The sequence below is a fragment of the Anomaloglossus baeobatrachus genome, chromosome 4 (genome assembly GCF_048569485.1).
Source record: "Anomaloglossus baeobatrachus isolate aAnoBae1 chromosome 4, aAnoBae1.hap1, whole genome shotgun sequence".
Lineage (NCBI taxonomy): Eukaryota > Metazoa > Chordata > Amphibia > Anura > Aromobatidae > Anomaloglossus > Anomaloglossus baeobatrachus.
The window spans coordinates 414,377,883-414,392,581 of NC_134356.1; the positions used below are offsets into that span (position 1 = coordinate 414,377,883).

Below are 14,699 nucleotides of genomic sequence, written 5' to 3' on the forward strand. Positions count from 1 at the left end.
ATTGAGAATTGACCGCTAGCTCCCCCAGCAAACAATTGAGCAATCCTGCAAGTAAAAAAGTGCAGAAGACGACAGAGCGGCGCCGAGAAAAGAAGATGACAGTAGCTGGTAAATATAATACTGGGGTAGGGAACTTAGATTAGTAACACCACTCCAGTGCTAAAATTTAAAAAATAAAACCTGGACTGGTGCTTTCACAGATCCGTTTTTCATAAACTTCTCTGTTAAAGTAGTTGTCTAGTCTAAGTTGCCTGCTCCTAATCTGATACCTAACACTGTCTTCACCTAACATCGCCACTCCACTCAGTCTTCTGCAGGTTGTGATTTGCTGGATTGCTCCATTGTTTCCTGGAGTGATCCAGAGGTCACGTTTCAATGTAGATGTAAAGGCCGCTTTACACGCAGCAACATCGCTAGCAATGTCACTAGCGGTCGCACCCGCCCCCGTCATTCGTGCGTCATAGGCAAAACGCTGCCCGTGGTGAACAATATCGGTAGTACGTGTCACATGCACATACCATTAACGTCACTCCCACCTTGTTGCTGGAGAACGCAGGAACGCTGTTGTTCGTCGTTCCCGGGGTGTCACACGTAGCGATGTGTGCTGCCTCAGGAACGACGAACAACCTGCGTAGCAAAAGATCAACGATATTTGGGTAAAGAATGACGTGTCAACAATCAACGATATTTGCTGCTGTTCAGATCATTAGCGATCGCTCGTAGGTGTCACACGCAACGACGTTGCTAATGACGCCGAATGTGCGTCACAAATTCCGTGACCCCAGCGATATCTCATTAGCGATGTTGTTGCGTGTAACAGGGCCTTTAGGCTCTCATACATTTACATTGAGCGCTTGTGACCAATACCTCCTGATCAGTCACACGTTGTGGTAACAAGATGAAGTCATGGGAAGGGTGCAACGCCAATAAAAGATGAAGACCGCAATAAGTATAATACTAGAGTCAGGGACCTTAGGTTAGTAGCACCATTCCAGTCCTAAAAAAAATAAGCTGGAGTGTTGAGTAAAGCGCAAAACAAATGGTCCTGTGTGCTCTCAAATGCCAGGGCTCAATTTCAGTCCCTGTCCAACACTGCCTGGCACCGATGCTGATCAGCTGTTTCTAATAACAGTTCTAGAGCTGCCCCGTCAAATGATAGCGGCCACAGCCAGGTACTGCACATCGACTTCCCATTCAAATCAATAGGAGGCAGATAGGCAGTACCCGGCTGAGACAGCTATCAGAAGATGGAGAAACTCCGGAACTGAGAATTTACTGCCGTCAGTGGCACCGTAAACAGCTGATTGATGGGGGTGTCGGACCCCGAAACAATCAGACATTGATGACCTATCCTAAGGAAAGGCCATCAATTTAGAAGTAGTGGACAATCTCTTTAATACACTATAGTAGCAATTTATCGCTACGCTATGCTAGTTTTATGGAAATTAAAACAACTCATTGGCACAAAAAATGTCTGAGAAAGGGCTAACTAATTGCTCAAAAGAATGAACATAAGAAATTCCTAAAATATACAATATTTATATGATATGCTTTAAAAACACAATCCTGGCATGCACACATGTCAGCTGTACAAATCAGCTAACATGTGTGCTGATCACCACAGGCTGCTTGCAGGAGCCCGTAGTGATTAACACTAGGACTGCTAGGATATTACCGCCCGTGGTCATTAAGGGGTTAATACATTGGCAGGCTGATGCTCTGTATAATGCTTTGGCAACTCACTCTTTATATGTCAATTTTAGATAATATGTGAATATATTATGGATAACCATTAATCTTTTAATTAATTGGGGTAATTTTCATATGTCCTTTTGTACTTGTCCAAAACGAGTAAGGTATCATATGCCGTGGACCTTGCTAATTTTTTTTAAACCTTTGAATTTTTATATGGATTTCTACATAAAAGTTGCATTTTTTTAAATTAATTTGCTGCTGGATCGCAAACTTAAAATGGACTTTATATCCTAAGGATAGGCAATCATTATCAAAGTCTTGGCTAACCTGTTTAATCATCAATCAAATATACGTCTGTTGTTCAATGTTTTACAAGTAGATGTTTTAATCTTTTTATTGTCTAAAAAACAATAATTTGAATATTATACCCTAAACATTTAAACAATAAATGTGCACTATTATGGAAACTAAGTGGAACAATTCAACCAGCCAATATTTGTCCTTAAAGGAGTTTTCCCATCTCCAATATCCTATCCCAATATGTAGTAGGTGTAATAATAAAATTAGCAAATACCTCCAATTAGAAATGTAGCATAGTTCTCCTGATATATCAATGTCTCTTACCTCATGTGTAGGGCACTGCAGCTTAGGTGTCTATGGTTATGACCATGATCAACTACCGTATTTTTCGCTTTATAAGACACACTTTTGTTCCCCCAAATTTTGGGGGAAAGTAGGGGGTGCGTCTTATAAGCCGAATATACGGGGGGGTGTATATATATATATATATATATATATATATATATATATATATACAAATATATACACTGCAAGGTCCAGGGGAGGTGGGGGCGCTGCCGGGGGCAGGTGAACGCTGCGGCGGCAGCGTTTGATCTCCTGCTCCCGCTCATATAATATGCACAGCCGCTGTCCATCTCCGGTGGTGCTGAAATCGCACCGCAGTGAGGGGCTGGGGCAGCGGTGCATATTATATGTCTCTGCGCCCCCCTGTGATAGCACATTCCCCCCCTGTGTTAGATTTGGCCCCCAGGCTGCTGCTCATTCTAAAATAAAAAAGCTTTACTTACCCCCTCCAGCATTTCTCCCCGGTGTCCCTGCTTCCACTGTGATCAGGTACGCAGAGATCTCAGTCTGCTGTGCCGATCACATGACCGGCACCAAGAACCAGGAAGTGGAAGAACAGAAGCACGGAGGGAGCTCAGCGCTGGAGGAGGTAAGGAAAGAGTGTTTTATTTTACTATGGGCAGCAACCTGGGGGCGATATCTAACACAGGGGGACTTGTGCGATCTATAGGGGCCATGGGCAGTACCATGGGGGCGATATCTAACACAGGGGGACTTGTGCGATCAATATAGGGGCCATGGGCAGCACTATGGGGGCGATATCTAACACAGGGGGACTTGTGCGATCTATATAGGGGCCATGGGCAGCACCATGGGGGCGATATCTAACACAGGGGGACTTGTGCGATCAATATAGGGGCCATGGGCAGCACCATGAGGGCGATATCTAACACAGGGGGACTTGTGCGATCTATATAGGGGCCATGGGCAGCACCATGGGGGCGATATCTAACACAGGGGGACTTGTGTGATCTATAGGGACCATGGGCAGCAGCATGGGGGCGCTATCTAACACAGGGGAATGTGTGCAATCCATAGGGGGCTATAGGCAGCACAGGGGAACATATGCAATCCATAGGGGACCATAGGCAGCACAGGGGAATGTATGCAATCCATAGGGGGCCATAGGCAGCACAGGGGAACGTGTGCAATCCATAGGGGACCATAGGCAGCACAGGGGAATGTATGCAATCCATAGGGGGCCATAGGCAGCACAGGGGAATGTATGCAATCCCTATGGGGCCATAGGCAGCACAGGGGAACGTGTGCCATCACAAGGGGGCTATATTCAATATAAGGGGGCCATATCCAGATTAAGGGGGCTGATTTTAGGATGGGGGGCTAGGAGGGACATATACCCTATATAATTTGTTAGAGGGACACTGGCATTATAAGATGGACCCCATTTAACATTAAAAAGAAAAATTCTCTTTTCCTTCACCAAATTTGGGGGTGCGTCTTATAATCAGGTGCATCTTATAAAGCGAAAAATACGGTAATTAATTGTCATTATATGAGTGGACATAATCATGGATACCAGAGCTACAGTGCCCTACACATGAGGTAAGTGACATGGCTGCATCAGGAGAACATTTCTAATAGGAGGTATTTGCTATTATTATTACACCTACTACATGCTGGGATAGGATCTTGGAGATGGGAATAACACTTTAAATTTGACAAGTCTATATACAGTTAGGTCCAGAAATATTTGGACAGTGACACAAGTTTTGTTATTTTAGCTGTTTACAAAAACATGTTCAGAAATACAATTATATATATAATATGGGCTGAAAGTGCACACTCCCAGCTGCAATATGAGAGTTTTCACATACAAATCGGAGAAAGGGTTTAGGAATCATAGCTCTGTAATGCATAGCCTCCTTTTTTTAAAGGGACCAAAAGTAATTGGACAAGGGACTCTAAGGGCTGCAATTAACTCTGAAGGCGTCTCCCTCGTTAACCTGTAATCAATGAAGTAGTTAAAAGGTCTGGGATTGATTACAGGTGTGTGGTTTTGCATTTGGAAGCTGTTGCTGTGACCAGACAACATGCGGTCTAAGGAACTCTCAATTGAGGTGACGCAGAACATCCTGAGGCTGAAAAAAAAGAAAAAATCCATCAGAGAGATAGCAGACATGCTTGGAGTAGCAAAATCAACAGTCGGGTACATTCTGAGAAAAAAGGAATTGACTCGTGAGCTTGGGAACTCAAAAAGGCCTGGGCGTCCACGGATGACAACAGTGGTGGATGATCGCCGCATGCTTTCTTTGGTGAAGAAGAACCCGTTCACAACATCAACTGAAGTCCAGAACACTCTCAGTGAAGTAGGTGTATCTGTCTCTAAGTCAACAGTAAAGAGAAGACTCCATGAAAGTAAATACAAAGGGTTCACATCTAGATGCAAACCATTCATCAATTCCAAAAATAGACAGGCCAGAGTTAAATTTGCTGAAAAACACCTCATGAAGCCAGCTCAGTTCTGGAAAAGTATTCTATGGACAGATGAGACAAAGATCAACCTGTACCAGAATGATGGGAAGAAAAAAGTTTGGAGAGGAAAGGGAACGGCACATGATCCAAGGCACACCACATCCTCTGTAAAACATGGTGGAGGCAACGTGATTGCATGGGCATGCATGGCTTTCAATGGCACTGGGTCACTTGTGTTTATTGATGACATAACAGCAGACAAGAGTAGCCGGATGAATTCTGAAGTGTACCGGGATATACTTTCAGCCCAGATTCAGCCAAATGCCGCAAAGTTGATCGGACGGCGCTTCATAATACAGATGGACAATGACCCCAAGCATACAGCCAAAGCTACTCAGAAGTTCATGAGTGCAAAAAAGTGGAACATTCTGCAATGGCCAAGTCAATCACCAGATCTTAACCCAATTGAGCATGCATTTCACTTGCTCAAATCCAGACTTAAGACGGAAAGAGCCACAAACAAGCAAGACCTGAAGGCTGCGGCTGTAAAGGCCTGGCAAAGCATTAAGAAGGAGGAAACCCAGCGTTTGGTGATGTCCATGGGTTCCAGACTTAAGGCAGTGATTGCCTCCAAAGGATTCGCAACAAAATATTGAAAATAAAAATATTTTGTTTGGGTTTGGTTTATTTGTCCAATTACTTTTGACCTCCTAAAATGTGGAGTGTTTGTAAAGAAATGTGTACAATTCCTACAATTTCTATCAGATATTTTTGTTCAAACCTTCAAATTAAACGTTACAATCTGCACTTGAATTCTGTTGTAGAGGTTTCATTTCAAATCCAATGTGGTGGCATGCAGAGCCCAACTCGCGAAAATTGTGTCACTGTCCAAATATTTCTGGACCTAACGGTATGTCCCTAAAGGTATCAATTTTTTTTCTAAACTCTTGTTCACAATATCTCACTGGTATGAAGACTTCATCTGCAGAAACATTCACTCATTTCTCTGTCTCCCAAGAGTGACCAAATAAGTTTTAAATTGTACCCCTACACTACTCCTGGTTGCTCTTCAGTTAATACCATGAATGTATTTATAGCAAGCACTATGTAGTCTAGCTATGGCCCAACTAATCTCAGGTGGAAGATAGAATAAGAGATAACTGGATAATTGAAGACAATAGTTGGAAAATGAATTCAGACTACTAGCAGTCTTGTAAATTGACCTTTATTTTATCATTCATGTTTTTCCCTTTTATAAAAACTCTGAAACCAATGTATTGTTTTATTTATTTTAAACTGATATGGAAATCCCTATTAATCCTCTAAGTTTTTGTTGATCTTGTTAGGCTTGGCACAGATTTTCCATAGTTTCTTGTGCTTGATTAAAAGTTTCCAAAGGCTTAAGAATCATCTCATTACTTCAGACAAAATAACAGAATGTGTTTCTTATTTAAAAAACTACTGTACCCATTATCTGATAGAAGATGGAAAAGAAAACAACTACATGAGCCTAAAAAGAAAATTTGTAGACTTTAATGCAAGCATTTTTTCTTACCATAAATCCACAAATCCCACAAGCTTGACTTTCCTTAAAGAGCATTTGAGATTGAGTTAGAATCATTGTAACTGTACATTTCAATATATTTTCCTAGGCGTTGCCTTAAATAGTGTCTTATTTCTGTTAGCCATTCTATGAGACATTTTTCCTTAAAGGCAATCTGTCAGCAGGATTACACCTCTGTAAAATATTTTTATGCACATGTAGCCCTTGTAAAGGCAAATTCAGCCATATATATCGCTAGACAGTCTGTTCCTCTTCATGAGTCACATTTGCATATCACTTATGATGCGAAAGCATTGGATGCGATATGCCAATGTTCCTCGGTTCCTGCTCTGCTGCAAGCGTGAGCCGATTGTCATGTGACTGTGATTTGATGTTGCGATCGGATCACAGATTCGGAGCAGAGAGTGGGATTAATCCCACCATCTCCTCTATTGTCAGCCTGTACGTATATCGAACTGCACTCGGATTTCATCCGAGTGCAGTCCGATGTTTCTCTAGCATCCATAAACTTGTATGGGTGCGAGTGATGAGAGACTCGCAGACAATAGCAGCATGCTTAAATATAGAGAACCCCGGCACACAACCCCGGTTCTCTATATTTATGTAACTGATGTTTCCCCTGAGCACCTTACTCAGTGAGCCGGGCTTTCACTCAATTATCAATAGCAGCATGCTGCGATTTTTTTTTCTCAGTCCGATTAGGGCTGAAGAAAAACTCGAAGATGTGAGCCGCAGCATTGTCTTACATGGGGCGGAGTGCAATGCAAGATTTTCTCACATTGCACTTGTGCGAGTCATACGCCAGTGTGACTCTGCCCTTACTGAGAAATCTGCATTTGAATCAATATACAAATGAAGCTGAAGTGCTTTGAACCAAAGAAGAGCTTCTCCAACCTCTGTCAATCTAGCTCTGTTCTCTGATGACCAGTGTTGCCTTCTCTTGCTTGACTGAAAGCTTTTTTGCTGATGCCACGAAGCAACATTTTTCTGTTGGCTGATGCCTTTCTGGTCACATTGGTATGACCTTACCACAGGTCCTGCAAGTCAAAAATTAAATTGATTTGTATAATGCTTAAGTTAATTCTAATAGGGGGAGGGGATAACTATGAATTCCCCCCAGATATTATCTCATCCTCAGCTGCTGTCACTCTTGAAGCTGATGATTTTATAATCTTTACTTTCTTGGATTTCAAAACCTATACATCCGAGCTGACCAATATAGGTATGTAGAGAATCAGCCTGATAATGCCAGTATAGCACTGGCTTTAGGTTATATACAAAAATCCTGCTGATTGGTTCCCTTTAACACGTGTCAGGGGGAGCATATCATTCCTCACATCCATCAACGGCCCTGTGATTTTATTACAGAGCGCTGATGGGTTGCCATGAAAGCTGGGGGTAAGCTTATGACCTCTTTGTATGTCATGACGAACTCTGTGAATGCCGGTCGAGCACCAGCATTTTTAGCAAGACAGAATTTGTGCTATACACTATGCACTGCCCTGTGCAGCTGGAGTGATCAGAAGATTGCAACTTTAAGTTCCCTAAGGGGACTAGTAAAAACAATAAAAAGTGGGAAAAATGTTTTTAAAAAAATGGAAATAATAAAAAAACGCAAAAGTTCAAGTCAACCCACTTTTGCTCCAATGAAAATAAAATAATAAAAATCATATATTTGTAATTGCCGCATTCAGAAATGTCCGATATATCAACATATAAAATAAATTAAATTTGATTGGTAAACCGCACAATGAAATCATTTCAAAATGCCAGAATTACGGGGTTTTTTGGCCGCCACAAGATTGCAATAAGAGATGATCAAAATATTGCATCTAACCAAAAATGGTATTTGTAAAAATGTCAGCTCGGGGCATAAAAAAGAAGCCCTCATAGAACCATGGACCATGAAAAATGAGAATGCTATGGACATCGGAAAATGGCGGCAAAAGCACCCCTTTTTTTTTTTTCAACAAACTTATGAATTTTTTTTTTACAATCAAAAAAAAAATATATACATTTTTGGTATCTACAAACTCGTACTGACCTGGGAAATCATAATGCCAGGACAGTTTTACCATATAAGGAACATGGTAAATAAAAGAAAAAAAACAAGAGTGGAATTGCACTTTTTTTTTGCAATTTTGCAATTCCACAGCACTTGGAATTTTTTTTTTCCATTTTCAAGTATAGCACATGGAAAAATTAATGGTTTCTTTCAAAAGTGCCACTTGACCCACAAAAATCATGCCCTCATACTGCTACATTGATGGAAAAATAAAGATCCTATGCCTTTTGGAAGAATGATAGGAAAGAATGAAAAATGGAAAATTGCCTAGGGATGATCGGGTTAAAATGTATTGAAGACATTTTACTCTTTCAGTTTAGCTCTTTATGAGTGATGCAATAGAGAATAGGCCATAACTACCTAATATACTCTGTAGCATTTAGTGCCTTGCTCTGTGGTCTACCACTTTCTCTGAGCTGTAGTTACTCCATGACACAATATTGTTTACAGTTTTCTGGACAGATCTCATAAGGTTACATTCACACGACCGTTCCGTTTTAGCTGTCCACAAAAACCGTTCCTGTTTTTCCACGAATGCATCCGTGTGACAACCGCATCCATCCCGTTCCTTTCCATATACGGTCCATTTGTCATCCGTGTGACTTCTGGGGTTTTTTTGCAGACCGCAAGGAGAGTTACATACAGTCCACGTATCTGGTCAGATGTTGGTACCCATATAAGGTCTATGGGGAACAGAATCCGGCGCAAAGGGGTAGGAGCAAGCGCTACATACTCACCGATCACCAGCACGGCTGTCACACTGATCCCGTGGCAGCTCTTTGTTCTTCCGAAGCCGGCCGCTCACTAGGCTAATTTCATATTCACGGTTTCCCTACTCACTGGCATCTGTGATTGGTTGCAGTCAGAAACACCCCCACGCTGAGTGACAGCTGTCTGACTGCAACCAATCACAGCCGCCAGTGGGCAGGTCTATATCGTTCAGTACAATAAATGAATAAATAATTAAGAAAAAACAAAGTGCAATCCCCCTCAATTTTGATACGAGCCAAGATAAAGCCTCCCAGCTGCTGGCTGGTTTTCTCAGACTGGTGAGCCTCACGTTATTGGGAGTCTCCCTGCCTAAAAATATCAGCCAGCAGCCGGCCGAAATTGCTGCATCCATGAGATATGACTATCCCAGGACTTTACCTGGCTCATCCCAAATGCCCTTGTGCAGTGGCAAATGGGGTAATATATGGGGTTAATACCAGCTGTGTAATGTCACCTGGCATCAAGCCCTGGGGTTTGTGATTTCACGGCGTCTATCAGATACCCGAGAACACTAACCCAGTCAGTAATAGATAAAATAGATGACAGAAACATTTTTATTTGAAAAAATTCTCCCCAAAACATTCCATCTTTCACTAATTTGTAGAAAAGAAAAAACAAATCTGGGTCCAGCGTAATCCAATAAGGGGGTCCCACGACGATTCATACTCGCTGTCCCAGTCAATGAAGAACAGAATGTACCCCATTAGCTGGGAGAGCAGTGCAGTGACCTGAGCTAACATCATTAGGTCAGGCCAGGGCACAGCAGAGGAAGACGAGTGCTGCGGTCAAGAGGTTAGCTAGGTACATTACCTGGGTGATGAACGCCGCTGCACTCCTGACGTTAGGGTTCATCACTTACTTGCATTGTCTGCTGCATTCACAAGCAAAGTATCACAAGCGGCCTGTGACGTCACCGCTAGTCACACTCTTGGGCCGCCCGCGAGACTTGATGTGAGAATGCAGCGGGCATGGAAGTCAGTGACGAGCGCTGACGTCGGGAGTGCTTTTCTTCATCACCGCAGGTAATGAACTTTGCTAACCTCCTAATGTCGGCGCTCATCATCCCCACAGCTGCTGACACACTGCAGTGCGGGAAGATGCTGACACACTGCAGTGAAGGCAGATGCTGACATACTGCAGTGCGGGCAGATGCAGACACACTGCAGTGCGAGCAGCTATGGGGCTGGCACAGGAGTAGGACACAGACTGCAGAGGCAACCTACGGAAGCCACACGGAAGTGCTTCCGTGCAGCTTTCAGGGATTTTGCGGACCCATTGACTTGTATTGAGTCACGGTCCGTTATTATGGAACAGAATAGGACATGTTCCATAATAACAGAACGGACATACAGCATCCGATGTGTTTTTTTGTAGGAACTGATGCACACGAAAGTGCTTCCGTGTGCCATCCAATCCTGCACAAAAGACATTGAAAAGATGGTCCTGTCAGTAGGTCCGCAAAAAAAACAGGAACTGAACAGGACAGACGGAACGTTCAACTGAATGAGCATTTTATCACCTATACTGCTATCAGTGTTTGTCCTTGAAGATTTCATATGCTTGCTTGATTTTACACACCACCTGTATGTTCAGTTAGGAGTAGTAGCTACCTAAATTTACCCTGTTTTGTATATTGTGTAATACTTATTTAAATCCGATAAATTGAAATAATTTATTAGTTCCCCAAGATTTTATACAGTTGGATTTAGTTTGTGCCCAGGGTAATAAGGGGTTTGCAGTTTTTCTGCACTGCCATAATTGAGGATCTTCTATGCTGGCTAGGTACCCCAGCTGAGAAACTGCAATCTGCCACATGTAATTTCTCTCTGGCTTTATTCTAGATGTAAAATATAAAAATGGTACAATTTTACATGTTAAATAACCCAGATTTGCATTGCTTCTTTTTATAATAAATGACAAAGTGAAAAATAACTATTTGTCTTTATTTAGGGGGACAAAGGATTGTCTGGTTTTAAAGGAGATAAGGTAAAGTATAAAGCTGCATGGATACCTAGTTAATGAACTATCTAACTAAGCTCCTTATTGTGAGTGAATTCTGGAGATCTGCCAAAGTGACTGTGTGGGTAATGGAGAAATTGAATTTATGAGTCATGATGGTTAGCGACTGGAGATGAGTGGACCCGTGGAAGTTCGGGTTCACCACATTCAGTCAAACTTTAGATAAAGTTCAGTTTGGGACCCGGACTTGACCTGAACTTGATCCAAAAGCCCGAACCCCTTTAGAAGTCACTGATTGGGCAGTTCAGGTCTCCGCCCACTTACAGCCCGCCATAAACAGAACATTTCCGGGGGAGGGAAGTTGGAATTTCTTTTTTTTTTTTGTACAAATTACATTCAAAAATGTTGTTTTTACCCCCGGTAGAGTCAGTCAGACACTGCAAGCGGCTCCCACTGGGCCTAACCCTGAATGTACCTGAGCACCCCGATGCTCGATCAAGTGGTTATCATACATACCGTAGCCACACTCCGCTCATCTCTAATAGTGACACAATAGGGACAGCACAATATATTATACACAATATACTCTACTGTTTGGCCGTATACAGCAAACAGAGTTGAATGGGGAATTTACATCTCTGTATTATTCTTAGTTAATATATGCCATCTTTTTTCATTTATACAGGGTGACCTTATGAATTTATTTGGAACTCCTGGACATAAAGGAAGCAAAGGGGAAACGGTAAAACATTTTTCCACATTATAATTAACTGATAATGCTTGCCTTAGACCCACAAAGCAAGGAGAGTGGGGTCCATAGCAAAGATTTATTTTGCCACCTTTGACAAAAGGGCTTGGTGATTATTTGTATCACTGCATGCCTTTTCCATAATCTTTCAGCCAGATCAGGAAATTGTACTCAAGGTCTAGACACATAAGATGTTATAGAGCCAGCATCAACTTCTAACAACAATGACCAAAGCTAGCCCCAATCACTGTTTAACCACTTATATGTTGCTATCAATGCAACAGGTTCATTTAAAGGGCTGTGACAGGTGCTTGCGATAAGATCATGTGTTGCCTAATACCTGCTTACCTGTATGTTTTAAAGGAATCCAATAAAGACTGATATTTTACTCCAGTGAGAGCTGCTATGTATTTTTCACAATGACTATGTTGTTTTCCATTTCTGGACTCAGTAGATGAACACCACTGTTAAGGCCACTTTACACACTGCGATATCAGTACCGACTGCTGCCCGTGTCGCACAACATCGCCCGGACCCGTCACACGGACTTACCTTCCCTGCGACGTCGCTGTGACCGGCGAACCGTCTCCTTTCTAAGGGGACGGTTCGTTCAGTGTCACAGCGACATCACAGCAGCATCACTGAACCACCGCCCAATAGAAGCGGAGGGGCAGAGATGAGTGGGACGTAACATCCCGCCCACCTCCTTCCTTCCGCATTGTGGCCGGGATGCAGGTAAGGTGAGGTTCCTCGTTCCTGTGGTGTCACACGGAGCGATGTGTGCTGCCGCAGGAACGAGGAACAACTTCGTTAGTGATGCAGTAATGAATCGATATTTGAGAATGGACCCTCATGTCACCGATGAGCGATTTTGCACGTTTTTGTGACGATGCAAAATTGCTCATAGGTGTCACACACAACGGCATTGCTAAAGCGACCGGATGTGCGTCACAAAATCCGTGACCCCAACGAGATCATTTGAGCGATGTCGTAGCGTGTAAAGCCCGCTTTAGTTATTTTTGTTTGATTTATGACAGCTTTCTTAGAATTACACTCCATGCCCTGGTTTAACAGCGCTGAGTTTTCTCCTACATTTTCTTGTACTACGATTATGCTGATCATACTCTCATCAGAGTTTGGTCAGAGTCTGATCAGAGTGGAATCCGTTTTTCCTGGAGGTAGAGCATACAAATAAAAAAAATCGCAAATTTTCGACCTTCTCCATAGTGTCAGTCCGCGAAAATTGGACAGAACTCGGATGGCCTCTTACTGTAGTCTAATTTTTCCAGGGACCTATAGACTTTGAATGACCAAGTGCCATCCAGGTTTTAGAAGCAAATTGTGCCTGCTGCAATTTTTTTTCCTTGGACCACTCAGTATCAGGAAAGAAATCAGACATGTGCACTAGGGTGACCGGATCTCATAGGGGGTTTGTTATTGTTGTTATAGCTATTATAGTATTATTTTAAAAGATATTTGAAAATATTTCAATGAAATTAAAGTTTGTAATATATTTTGTTTCGTTTTTCTAGTTAACTTTTATTTACCTATTGGACTCTGAAATAGCATTCACATCAGGTGTACAAAGCCGGAACAAGGATAAAATATTTCTTGTGGGCTATCCCATTAGAACTCCAGGAGCCATTCATTATGCTAGGTGGATGGCAAAGGCTATTTACTGTCTAAAAATGTTCATTTTTCGTCGTCAATTTAAGATGTCTAAAGAAGAAGAAAGTTCTGTGCGTGCCATTTCTGTTTTCCTAGTTAAACTAAATAGGAGAGAAAAGGCGAAATAGGGTCTTACCCGATATATTGGGCAAAATCACATAGAAGTGGTGCACTCACCTGATCGGGTTGTGCCAGTCACAACTCCTTTAACAGCAAAGCGTGAGCGCCTGAGCGGTCCAGCAGCAGCCCTGTTGCACAAGTGCAACGTCAAAAGGAAAAAACTGGAGAAAGAACAGTTTTTTTGCCGCGCTTAGAGACCACAGACATTGATGTCAAAACAGATGATTCTTTTCCCTGAAGAAGGAGACAGTTGGGCTCTCCGAAACGCGTAGGAATGAAATAAAAAGAATCATCTGTTTTGACATCAATGTCTGTGGTCTCTAAGCGCGGCAAAAAACCTGTTTTTTCTCCAGTTTTTTCCTTTTGATGTTTTCCTAGTTAAAATTTATTGTAAAGCTTGGTTCAATGCTCCAAAAGCTCATCTTGCGCCAAAGCAAGATTTAGGTATTTTGCATAGTCTGTTAGACTATAAAGAATGTGACGACATTGCAGAAATAGCCCTGACCACATTTTCGAACCATTTGTGGTATTTGAATGCAGAGTTGGTGGGATTATCGTTTTTTGATCCCACCATTACAGACGATGAAAAGTTGTTAATGGCTGTTAAGTTGCTCAGTAGCACAGATGAACCATCAGAGCACGCGAGGGTTGTAAATCCAAAAGTTAGGAAAGAAAAATTAAAAGAGGTAGTTGATGGAGGATTGGTAAATTTACTTACCAAAGAAACATTTACATTCTTTGACCGATTTAATATAAAAACATATTTCCTAAGACAAAATCCAAACACCTGGCCTCAAAATAATGACTTCCAAGAAAGATTGAAAATTGTCAAAACATTAAAAGTAGTTAATGATATGGCTGAGCGTGGTGTTAAATTAATAACCGACTTTAACGACCTTCTGGCAAAAGATGAAGAACAAAAGCAATATGTCCTGCAAGTTGTAAGCAAATGCCAAACATTATATTCTGACGTTTCAAAAACTACTTTAACAAAAGCTCTAGAATAGATTAGATAACTATGTAAAATTATC

At 42.0% G+C, this 14,699-nt stretch overlaps 1 protein-coding gene across 1 annotated transcript in view; it reads left to right on the top strand.

The window, feature by feature from the left end:
• Nucleotides 1-14,699, top strand: part of LOC142302455 (uncharacterized) — a 593,189-nt gene that overhangs the window by 437,655 nt on the left and 140,835 nt on the right. The window contains exons 80-81 of the mRNA XM_075343517.1: nucleotides 11,124-11,159; nucleotides 11,818-11,874. Coding sequence (XP_075199632.1) covers nucleotides 11,124-11,159; nucleotides 11,818-11,874 — 93 coding nt within the window. The remainder of the gene's footprint in view (nucleotides 1-11,123; nucleotides 11,160-11,817; nucleotides 11,875-14,699) is intronic.